This window comes from Emys orbicularis, chromosome 3 (genome assembly GCF_028017835.1).
Source record: "Emys orbicularis isolate rEmyOrb1 chromosome 3, rEmyOrb1.hap1, whole genome shotgun sequence".
NCBI classification, from domain to species: Eukaryota; Metazoa; Chordata; order Testudines; family Emydidae; genus Emys; species Emys orbicularis.
In genome coordinates, this window is record NC_088685.1 from 107147411 (window position 1) to 107160374 (window position 12964).

The 12964-nt window shown below is 40.7% G+C and overlaps 1 protein-coding gene across 1 annotated transcript in view; it reads left to right on the plus strand.

Annotated features, from left to right (window-relative positions):
* The window catches only part of PEX7 (peroxisomal biogenesis factor 7), a 90716-nt gene that overhangs the window by 23157 nt on the left and 54595 nt on the right, over positions 1-12964 (plus strand). Inside the window, exons 4-5 of the mRNA XM_065401142.1 lie at positions 4521-4598; positions 5328-5436. Coding sequence (XP_065257214.1) covers positions 4521-4598; positions 5328-5436 — 187 coding nt within the window. The remainder of the gene's footprint in view (positions 1-4520; positions 4599-5327; positions 5437-12964) is intronic.

Below are 12964 nucleotides of genomic sequence, written 5' to 3' on the forward strand. Positions count from 1 at the left end.
GTAGGGCTCTATTCTGTTGGTGGTTGTATAAAAATGTAGGGAAGATGTGATCACTGCCCCTAAAAACTTGCCTCTCATTCTCCTCCTCTTCTCCATGCCATTTTATAATTGTAATTCTACCCCTAGGATTATTATTAATTCTGCTGCACCATCTGTTTTTGAAACAAGAGTTTTTCAAGCAACTTCTTGGTTTAACAGGGAGAGCAGGGAGTCAGGGACAGTCAACCATGGGTTAGAAAGACCGTGCAGGACACATGGGCTGACTGTTTACTCTGAGATAGGGAAAAATTAGATCAGTTCTTATAAGTGGTGCACTAAGACAGACCAGATCTTAATAGGAATATAATTAATATTTTCTGGTAAACATGGATAGACAATGCTTTTAAAGATGACTGACTGCCTTCTTAATCCATTTCTGATACTTTTAATGAATGCTGCCATTGAGTTTTATAATGTCTTAATGTTAAGATTGGCAGGAATCAACTTCATCTTCCAAATAAGATTCAGTCCTCCCACTTCAAGAAGTGTAAACAATTTTAATATAAATGCACATCTTTATTATCAGTGTTATTCTCCTTTCAGCCAATTACTGCACCTCATGAATAACCAGAACTAAATTAATTCACTGATTTACTCCAACGGGGTTGAAATCTCATTGGAATGCCTATTTGGTTAAGGTTTTACTTTCCTCTTCTCCTTAGCTGATATGTATCAACTATTACTGGACATACACAGATGAGAATTAAGGTTGAAAACTGTTATCTGGAAATTCTGAAAGTTAGGGTTTCTGCTGCATTCTTAGTCCTTCCTCCATTGCTCAATCCAGTAACTTCTGAGGCAGCTGTAACTGTGTGTGGGGGGGGGGGGGGCGGGGGGGACAGAGAGTTTGGATATAGAACTGATCTAGGCTTGGTGGTCGCTTCCCCCATCCCTGCTTTACCCACTACTTCGATCCCCCACGTGGCCACAATGGCCTCTTGGGGGGCACCACATAGGATAGGAGCTCCCCAATCTATCCAGGGCAGAGTCACAACCTCCAGGAGGCAGGCAGACAGATAGGCAGCTGCCGTGGCTGGAAGTAGCACATCTCCCTTTTGCAGAGGCTTAGGGCATGTCTACGTGGTATGACATGCACTAGAGGAGTATGATTTCTAAAGAGCTCCAGTGTGTTGGCCCCTGTAGATCCTGCTGGTGTGAACAAAAATTTCTCAGTATGTGTTAATGTAGTGTTTCCTGCACTATGTTAATGTGGGGGGAGGGATACCTCAGTGGTTTGAGCATTGGCCTGCTAAACCCAGGGTTGTGAGTTCAATCCTTGAAGGGGCCATTTAGGGAACTGGGGTAAAAATCTGTCTGGGGATTGGTCCTGCTTTGAGCAGGGGGTTAGACTAGATGACCTCCTGTGGTCCCTTCCAACCCTGATATTCTGTGATTCTAATGTGGACTAGGGAACTTTTTGTTGGATCCACGTGAGCCAGTTAGGGTGCAACACATAGATGTGCTTTTGGAAATCACATGCCTCTTTTGCACATGACCACACAGTGTAGACAAGCTCTTGAGAACCAGCTTGGAGAACTTTATAGCATTTCCTTTTTTTAAATTGTGAGTGGGTACATGCTCATTTCCTTTTGAGAAGGGGGATTTTTCTCTGGGGGTGTGTGTTTGAAAGGAGGGCTCTTCAGGTCAGCCACTGTGGGGCAGGTTGGCTTGGACACATACAAAACATAGGGGGATACAGGAACAGTTTGGAGAAACTGGTAGGTATTTTTTGTTTTGTTTACTAAGTTTTGTGTCTTAACACTTTGTTCATATATCCTCTATTGATTTACTGTTTGACTGTCTTGTTAGTTAGATTGTAAGATCTTCAGGGCAGGAACATTGTGTTTTGTGAGGCATCTAGTGTATCTTTGGTTTTAGTAGGATTTGGTATGTGTACCATTGTCTGGTACACATTAAAAGCATGAAGATGTTGCTGCAACAGGAGTTACCACTGGCAGTAATACACATATCTGGGTATCATCTTTGTATCCCTTTTATACATAAGCAATAAACACCTTTGCTAATCTATTTACAAGAAATCAACACCTGAATGAAGAACAGCTGGCTCAAACTGAAACCAGGATAGGTTGAAATGATACTGATTGGAAGGGGGAAATGCTTTTAACTTACTGGAATGCTGATCTCTCCTCCCATCAAAAGCATCTGTTCCTTGTTCATCAAAGTGGTGTGAAAGCTTAGGTCCCAATGGATCAATCGTTAACCCTTATAGTGACCATGGCAAAAAATTGCTTTCTTTCCACTTCAGCTAGCTAGGAACTTTCATTCCCTTCTTCTCAGATGAGGTCCAGCAACAGCTATATAAATATTTGGCAACACTAGAACTGGATTATCAGGATTCACTATAAAATCTCATACACACTAGAGAATTGAATCAATTGTGTTGCACCAATTTAAGCACAGACTTCTTGTGCAACTACCCTAACACCGAATCATATTAAGAATACTTGTAGGTTTGTTCCACCTTCCCATTAGCACTAAACTGATTTACTTTCAGTGCTTTTTGGTACCTATCCCTTAGTTGGTGTCAGAACTCTCAAAAGTAGATCCACAAACTGGTGGGTAGATGCTACCATTTGTGACTGGTGGACTGTTGGACAATAGCCAGAACTAGTTGAACAGTTTCAGCTATCCACACTGTTGTTGAAATGATTCAGAGTGCAATGGTTTTTGGTCCTGCTGTAGCATAGTCTGCTCCGAACAGCATATGGTTACTCATGAACTGTTCTGGGTGCTTTTGTGTGCGGATGTGAGGTGTATTACAATGGATGGAGGGAACAAACTGCTTGGTACCACAGTAAATGTACTATCGTAAATGTGTCTAGTGTAGACAAGGCTTAAGAGAAACTGAAGATGGAAGCAATGTAGACTCTCCAGTTTGTGTAGAGATCAGTGATCTCAGCAGGCCAAGCTACCATAAGAACATCACCACTGGCGTTATTAACAGTCCCCAAAATTAAAAATAGTTTGAATGTACCAGTAAATGTCCTCAGTGTAGACAAAACTAATGTGCTCTGCACTGGCTCATGGTTCATTTTCAATGTCTATTCAAGGCCTTACTCCTTATCTTCAGAACCATTAATGGGTTGAGATCCAGCTATCCAGTATATCTGTATTTACTTCTGTATCCATTACCTACCAGGACAGCTATGCTTTTCTGGGACAATAGAACTAACAAAACCTATCATGAAAGATTGGAGGTAAAGTATTTTCGATCTAAGGATCTCAACTGTGGAATAAGATACCAGAAGAGATTAGACCGTTTTTAGAATACACTGCAAACCCAATTTATGGTGATTGGCTCTCTTGGCCGACGTCTACACTACGAGCTAAGGGTGTGATTCCCAGCTTGCATACACATACTCGTGCTAGCTGTCATTGAGCTAGCGTGAGTATAAATAGTAGTTGTGTCTACAGTACCATGGGCAGCAGTGGCATGGCTTAGCTGTGCTGAGTACAAACCCACTGATTTCAGGTGGGTTGTACTTAGCGCAGGAACAAGGGGCTGAGCAGGACTTTCTTGAACAGAGGGATGGGAAAGACTGGGACTGCCAGAGCAAGGAGACTGTTATAAGGCATGTGCACAAAGCAGGCAAATTAAGATTGTGTGTTCAACCTTAATTGCAGCATTTCCTAGTTTTTTGGGTGCTTGACTTTGAAACTTGAACTTTCTTCTAATGTAGTTTTTTATATATAACATGAGAGAGAAGAGTTTCAGAGGTATCAAATTCTATGTAATGATTTCAGCTTTTAAATTTCTCTATTAAACATACCAAGATGTTTCCAAACAGGCCAACTATAAAGTTCTGTTTCACTTTGAGTATATAAAAAATGAGAGATTTTTGAATTCTTGAAGGGTACGTCTACACTGCAATTAAAAACCCATTGCTGGCCTGTGCCAACTGACTGGGGCTTGGGCTAAGGGGCTTTTAATTGTGGGATACACGTTCTCGTTTGGGCTCCAGCTCGGGCACTGGGACCCTGTGAGGTGGGAGGATCCCAGAGACCAGGCTGGAGTCCAAGCTGGAACATCTCTTCCACAATTAAATAGCCCCTTAGCCCGAGCCCCGTGAGCCTGAGTCAGCTGGCCTGGGCCAGATGTGGGTTTTTAATTGCAGTGTAGAGATACGCTAAGAAGTGACTAATGAATCTTTCCACAACAAATAAATAACACAACTCAAACTTGTTTCCTCATTAGTCCTAGTTTTAAGAGGAATTGTTGCTGGGTATTTATGTACAACAAAAAGCAGAACTCATAAAGAAAAAACTGTTTGAAATATTAAATTTAATTTTCTGCACAGTTAAGTGGCTTCATGACTGCTCTTTAGTTCCAGATGTGCACATTTCCAGCTGATTGTGATACAAACTAAAAATCCAGGTATGCTTTATGAAACTCTGGCTAGGCAGAGTATCAAAATTGGATGTTTATGCTGTTCTAAACTAAGCTGTTGTAATATTTATAGGTTTACAGTGTTGACTGGAGCCAAACTAGAGGAGAACAGGTAGTGGTGTCTGGTTCATGGGATCAAACTGCCAAACTGGTATGTCTGTTTTTTATAGAAGGTCAGCACTGTGATTTGTTTTGGAACTTGTAGTTCTTAATTTGTGTGGGGAAACGGTGTCCTCTCTTATGCAGTTTTCTGTCCCTTCTGCTTTCCTCTTTACTTAAACTGATGCTGTCATTTTTTTAAAAAATTTGGCTTGCTGCATTGCCCTTCATATCTGTACACTTTCAAAACACATGAGTTCTTTCAATGATGTGTGTTAAAGGGAAGATCCTGCAGTCCACCATGACATAGAATTCCCAAAGAAATCCCTGGGAGATTTTGGGCTAAACTATTTGTAAGATGGGGCCTTTAGACAGATACGTTTTTAACTTTTGTTTCTAATAATATAGAAGCATGCATGCCCGTTAGCCCCAAAATATCTAAATAGCAGAAAGACCAGACACATTTCAAAGGATAATTGAAATATTTTCAGTTTTGTTGGGTGCCCAGATACTGTTTGATGGACACAGTAAAAAATATAATATTTATATCTATCTATAATATAAAAATATTGAGAGATTCTGATCTCTTTGCATAAAATTTTTTAGTTTCTCTGTGAATGCATATGTGAAAACCTCTTCTTTTTATTGTACAGAAACCCCAGTAGAATAAAAGTGTACATTTTAATAGCCTCCTTGGAAAGTTGTGTTTAGCCCAAAATAAATAATTGATTTAAATATTGCTATTCTCCACCTGCAGACTTTTGTTTTTCATTTTATTTAGTGGGACCCAACTGTGGGGCGGTCATTATGCACTTTTAAAGGCCACGAAGGCATCATTTACAGCACTATATGGTCTCCGCACATCCCAGGCTGTTTTGCATCTGCCTCAGGTAAATATTATAGTAAAATGGCATTCAAGTCAAAAGAGCCTGCATTGTATTGAATTATTTCTCACTTTGTCCAGCAGATGGTGTTGTGTATCATATTTTTTAAAATGGAGAAAGAAAAGAGAAATGTATAGCCATGGAATGGATTTGTAGGTTCTGTTGTGATCCTTAAATCACTTCTGTTGGTTTCTCAACTGGGATCAGCAGTTATCTAGCACTTGCTTTCACTTCAGTGATCCTGAGGCAGTTTTTCACACTATTGCATTTATACAACTCCCCTTCCCACTCATAATTTTTTGTTTTGGGCTGCTAAGATGTGCTTTATGCTTTCTTGTATTTTCTGACATATCTTTAAAAGACTGTCTCCAAAACCATGGTAGCAGTAGACCATTTGCCCTAAAGTATGAGACCTCCGTTTAAGATACACGGTATAATATACTAATATGTATTGCTGTGCCCTGTCCTCAGGAAAGAAAATCCGCAATTTTACTTTTTCTGCCTCCTGCCAGTTTTGTAGATCCTGCTGACTAATACAAAAAAAAATGCGTTGAGTCTCTTTGGGGCCAAATTAAGGACTGCAAAGTGATAAAATTAAAAACCTGCAGCTGGCCCAGGTCCGTGGGAGGGTCCCAGTGCTCGGGCCCAAGCCGGAACATCTACTCTGCAATTAAATAGCCCCTTAGCCCGAGCCCGCTGACACAGGCCAACTGTGGGTTTTTAATTGCAGTGTAGACGTACCCAGAGTTGTCATATGAAAGAAACTGATGCACTCAGAATACTGTTAAATCTCCCTCTTTATATCCAAATAAAATATATGATGTTCTACTGAATAAATTAACTCCATCAATGAAATTGAATAAAAAGCAGAGGGTTTTATACGGAGAAGTATCCTTCAGTTTTTTTATTATTTTAAATCTTTACAAAATGGCTTTACAATGGTAGACATATAATGGAGCTTTTCATGCCGTTAGTAATGACACATCCATTGCTATTCTGTCCAGTAAATGAACAACTCTGATGGTTTCTTGCTCTTAAGTCCAAATGGCATTTCCTAAAGCATCTCAGACAGTGCATTTTCAAGGTGATCACTTCACTTTTTGGGTGGTTAAAGGTATTTTGCCCTTACACTCAGGATAGAGGATGGTGTTGGAGCCAACTGACGTCTACTGTGGCACTAGGTCTTCTCCAGTTGTGGTGGTGGAGGAGAATAGGAGACGGGGATCCTCATTTTAGATTTTCAGGATCCTCAAACTTAATAACAGAAATAAAAGGTCAATAAACTTTGTTTCACTAGGAACAAGTGCTGGCCTGAAAACTTGTCACACACAAATTTTGACCAGAATAGGGATGGAAGGGAATACTTGAACTTCCTCCTCTGCCTGTTTTTTGGACCCCTTCTCTCTCCTCCCCTGCCCCCCCCCCCCGCCCCTCTTCAGCTTCATCCCGAAGCTGAAGTGCTTTAGATGAATCATTTGTGTGATGCACACTCACACACACCATGAAGTTTCAGAATTTTAAGTCAGAAATTAGTTTCATGTCCCAACGTCTGTTGCTTTTTACGTGTTAGGAAAATGGTGTTCTCTATGGTTAACAATTTACTTATTCCACAATTTAAACAAAAGTTTAGTCCTGATACAAACTTAATTAACTTTGAAGTGTTTTGTTAAGCATTTGGCACTGCTATGGAAATAGATAGAGGACAACTATTGTACACTTCTTTTCCTCTGCATTTCAGTCCTCTTGGGGGGGAAAGTGAAAATAAGTTTGTTCTTATCTAGTCTCCTTTTGTGAATGCTGTGAGGGTGGGGAGGAAGGTTCACTACTCAAAAAAGGCCCTGGGCTGGACCAGTGAGTTTGTTTCAGGTCTATATTGAGACTGAGTCCTATATCAGCTGCCTGAGAAAGCTGGAACTATTCTATATTTGGCTCAAGCTGATATTGTTAGTTCCTTGGTTCTAGGGATGATAAATTCATTTTCAATGTATTATTTTTCTTTTAAGAAAATGGGGGAGGAGAAGGAAAGAAGGGGATCCCTTGCCATGCTGAAATATAAGCCAAATGAAAAAAGGAATGCTACCTGAGAAATATTTAGTTTGATTAAAAGTCCTCAAATTAAGTAAGTCATATCAGTGTGCAGCAAGATTCAACTGGTGTGGAGTGGACAGGAGAATGGAGTATGTCTGGCTGGTATTTCAATTACATTAACGTTTATTTAGTAGCTAATATACTTGCATTTCACATTTTGAAAGATGTGTGAGGCACTTCACAATGTTGCTATTATTCTGTGCAATGGTTTGTACTCAAGCTGGTTATTTGATTGCCTCTTACCTGTTGTTTGAAAATATTAACAAACAGGAGCTGTTAATTCAGTGTATGTAAATAAATTCTATTCTGATGTCAATAACAGTTTCTGAGCTGATAAAATAAGCTGGGAGATCAGGTGGACGTGCTGCATCAGCTCAGGGGCCCAATAAATGTCTGGCTGACATCGAAAGACCAGTCATGTGGAAAATGTGATTAAAGACATGACATAAATAACAACGGCCTGATGGCTAAAAGGGTTTAATGACTCATTGTGTCGTTTGTCCAGAAGGTCTCTCTTTCTACCTGGAGACCAAAGTGATGACTAGCACATAAAGAAGGTGCTGAATGCACACATCATTAGCTTATAGCCAAATGTAAATCAGTGCAGCGCAATGATCCTCAACCACTGCAGAGCAATAGATCGTGCCTGGTTCTTTTAGTTCACTATAGAATCATCCTTTATAGAGTCAACAAATTCTTATTGTCCTTTTAAATTTGCCAGCAAGAGGAACTAACAAGTATCTTTTTTTTCTAATTACATAACAGTGATGCTGTCCAATACTGCACAGCATTGGTAACTTGGAAATGAAGAGTCTGTTCTGTACTGGACAAAGCCCAGCAACGCTTAGCATAATAGCTAGCCTTTATCTTCTACGACTTCAATTTTAATGCTGCATTCATGTAGATATAATTAATGCAGTCATTACATTTATTGGGTAGGGTAAGCACTGACTGTTTTCATTACAGCTTTAACAAGTCATGAGTGCAAGGGAAAGAAAAGATTGTCTCAAGTAGTATATGCTCTGCAAGATTCTCCCTCATTCACCCGGGTTTTAGCTCCATTTATTGTAGTCTTTCCTCAAGGAGTCATTTTGCAAACGCAGGATGGAAAGTGCTCTGGTGCTGTGAGAAGGGTTTGGTCTTTACTGTGGAATTTGCATACATTGAGAGAGAAGGTTTGGAACTGCAGCTTTTCTGGTTTGAGTGAACAAACAAATTCAGTCTGCATACTTTGTAAACACCTGTGTTCAGCACACTTTATGTATGAGAGTGTGACAGCATTATTACCCTTGTATGGCATCTCTGACTGCATTGTTCTTGTCACCAAAGAGTAAGGGTGGGGCGTCTGTGTTTGAGATTTACCTTTCTGAAAATGTTAACATCTCTTACTAGAGTCTTTGAAAACATTTTTTACTAACCAGATTACGTAACCCAGAGGTTCCTAAACTCTGGTTTCAGAGAGCAGGCTGGTTACATGGTGTAGGCTCTTCTTTTTTTCAGAATCTAAGCCAGGAGTGGGCAAACTTTTTGGCCCGAGGGCCACAACAGGGTATAGAAATTGTATGGCAAGCCACGAATGCTCATGAAATTGGGGTTGGGGTGTGGCAGGGGTTGAGGGCTCTGGCTGGGGGTGCAGGCTCCAGGGTGGGGCTAGAAATGAGGAGTTCAGGGTGCGTGAGGGGGCTCTGGGCTGGGGCGGGGGAGCGGGGTGTGTGGGAGGGATGAGGGCTCTAGGGTGGGGCTGGGGATGAAGGGTTTGGGTGTAGGATGGTGCTCTGGGCTGGGACCGATGGGTTAGGAGGGCGGGTGAGGGGCTCAGGGTGCATGCTTGGGGCAACGCTTACCTCAAACGGCTCCCGGAAGCAGCGGCATGTCCCCCCTCCAGCTCCTACATGGAGGCACGGCCAGGCGGCTCTGCTGCACTCTGCCCTGTCCGCAGGCGCCGCCCCTGCAGCTCCCATTGGCCACGGTTCCCAGCCAATGGGAGCTGCGGGGACGGCGGTTGGGGTGGGGACAGCGTGTGGAGTGGAGCCCCCTGGCCGCCCTACACGTAGGAGCCGGGGGGGAGGGGGGGACATGCCGCTGCTTCTGGGAGCTGCGGGGAGCGGCCCCAGACCTTGCTCCCCAGCGGGAGCTCAAGGGCTGGATTAAAACGGCTGGCAGGCTGGATGCGGCCCGCGGGCCATACTTTGCCCTCCCCAGTCTAAGCTTGCAATAAAAGTTAAAATATGTAAATATACTTCCATGCAAATAATTGTTGTAGTATGTTATGATTGCAAAAAGGGGATGATAAAGTCCCAAGTGATCATGAATGAGAGGGGAGTGGTCTGCAAGATAATTTCTCTGTTAACATGTGGTTTACACCATGAATGTTTCTGGACCCAATTTTTGCTTGCTAAGCCATCACATTCTCCAGTCTTCAGGTGTTTCTATCAAGAAAGAAGATGTAATAACAATCAGATTTTGCTTTATTTCTGCCCCAGAAGTGGCTCCCCAAGGCAAAACAACCCTTGGACAACCACATTTAAATTCCAGGATATTTGGGTTTACCCAGTTTCCAACAAAACCAAAGTGTGACTCAAATACTTGTGGTGATGGGAAGTGAGGCAGACATAAGTTCCTGAATAGATATATATTGATACGCTTATATTTTATTGAAAAGGCTGCCTTCTGCTCATAAAATTAGTGCTCTTTTTGTTTACTTCTTAGAAGTGCCTTGTGCTTATTTATAGGCATTTAATGTGCTAAATATAAACACAAATATTGCCACAAAGTACCTTGAATGTTTGTATGGTATTGGGAGATTGAAAACTTTTAAGAGGGGGGAAAATAATATGCATTAATTAGCATGTGTATTTTCTGTACATAGCATGCCTTTAAAAAGCAAAATATATAATTTGGCAAATTCTAAGTGCAATACTGATTGCCACTTGTACTACAAGCTATTAAAAATACATAATTTGCTTGCTTGTGTCAAATCAAATGCATGTTAAAGTGAAGTGTGCATATTCATTTGAAATATTATCTAACTACATGTCAATTAGTGTGTCTTGTGCTAAGTACGCTTGATTAAATGAATTTCTAATTTTGCAAGCTGTAGGGAAATATGATACCAAAAATGTGTGGCCCTTTATTTATAGTGTGTGCCAACCAGGATAAAGAATTATCTACAGCACTTAGTGGCTATAAAGTATTCTCAAGTAAAGTATTCTATGGTAGAGATTGTCAACAGGTAAAAGGGTGTTTAAAAGTAGAGCAGGAAAATACATTTACTTTTTTTCAGAGAGGAACAATGTACAGTAAGATATTTGAGAAAGATCAAAACTACTTTGATTTACTGAGATTCTTGGCATACGTGAAGAGCATTTTGTCTCAGACTGAAAAATCTAAATTGAAGACTATGGATTTCTTGCAGTCAGTTGTGTTTAATTACTTTCTAGTCTTTGCTATGTGAAAATGGGCCTCATGCATATATTATAGCCCTATTGAGTGACCTTAATTAAAGCTATATATATCCTAACATTTTTCATTAATACTTTGCTGGATCATCTGTTCAAATTTATTTCTTATGACTGAATAAAACCAATTGAATGATCATTTTAAAAGTCCCTAGAAGGATTGTTTTGAGAGTCAGAACACTTTGGGTTCTGCTCTTCGCTCTATCTTAGGGTTTTTGTGTGAGTTTGAGCAAGTATCGTACCCTCTCTGTGCCTCAGTTTCCTCATTTGTAAAAACAAGAATAATACTTACCACCCTTAAGCTGTGTTGTGAGACTAAATTAATGTTAAGTAGTGATCTTTGGATGGACAACACCATAGTAAATGCTAAATTCTATTTGAGTTTTGCTGAGATACTGTACATGGATATTTGTGTTTAAGTTACCTCTTACTGGTAACTTCTTCCTTCAGTGGATTAAAGCCACTTTTATCCAGTTTGTTCCTATGTAGTGACCAGTTATAGTAGGGTCAGATTCCTGACAGTAGTATTTACCAAACCAGTTTCATTATTTAAGTAAAAACCTTTCAGCTGAAAGTATTTGGTTCTTTGAAAACTAATTTGAAGCTGCATTAGCTGGACTTCAGGACAGTTATTTTTCATTAATCTCTTAAGTTTCTAGCCTTGCTGAATTGTGACTGTTCTGTCTCAGCACAATCTGGCATTGATTGCGCTAACTGGTTCTTGTCTTGCTGGACTTTATGTACTGTGGGTTATAGGTTTGGGTGAAAAACACCCTTTGACAAAAAGCCAGCATAAAGCCTGTGCACCATTTAAGTCTAATGTAAACTTTAGTTCCTTAGTGGGACTGATGTGATATATATGCATTTGCCAGCTCTATGCACGGGGGTGAAATTTACACTTGTGTTTGTGATCTCTTTTTAGGAATCTTTGGGTGAGTGCGTAGATGTTTAATTATCTTCATTTTTTATTTTAACAGGTTTATAAAATTTAAGGTGAATCAAGTAGTGTGACGGGTTGTCACAGAACCCCCCCTTGGGAGCTGCCACCTGATGTGCCAAAACTACTTCTACCCCTGCCTTCCCTGCCAGCTCGGGACCCCAGCACCCTGTCTTGCTGAGCCAGACACTCCCGTCTGCTCCAGCAAAGACCCAGGGTCTGAATTACTTGCCCCAAAGCTGCAGGTTTACCTGAAAGCAGTTAACAGAAGTGTTCCTGTCTTTAACACTCAGATACCCAACTCCCAATGGGGTCTAAACCCAAATAAATCCGTTTTACCCTGTATAAAGCTTATACAGGGTAAACTCATAAATTGTTCGCCCTCTATAACACTGATAGAGAGATATGCATGGCTGTTTGCTCCCCCAGGTATTAATACATACTCTGAGTTAATTAATAAGTAAAAAGTGATTTTATTAAATACAGAAATTAGGATTTAAGTGGTTCCAAGTAGTAACAGACAGAACAGAGTAAGTCACCAAGCTAAATAAAATAAAATGCACAAATCTATGTCTAATCAAACTGAATACAGATAATCTCACCCTCAGAGATGCTTCAGTAAGTTTTTTCCTCAGACTGGACACCTTCCAGGCCTGGGCACAATTCTTTCCCCTGGTACAGCTCTTGTTCCAGCTGAGATGGTAGCTAGGGGATTCTTCATGATGGCTCCTTCCACTTTGTTCTGTTCCACCCATTTATATATCTTTTTCATAAGGCGGGAATCCTTTGTCCCTCTCTGGGTTCCCACCCCCTCCTTCTCAGACATCAGGTTAAAGATGGATTCCAGTTCAGGTGACATGATCACATCACTGCAAGACTTCATTGCCCACTTGCCAGCACACACGTATACAGGAAGACTTACAGGTAAAACACAGCTATCTGCAGTCAATTGTCCTGGTTAATGGGAGTCATCAAGATTCCAAACCACCATTAATTGCCCACACTTTGCATAATTACAATAGGCCCTCAGAGTTATATTTCATATTTCTAG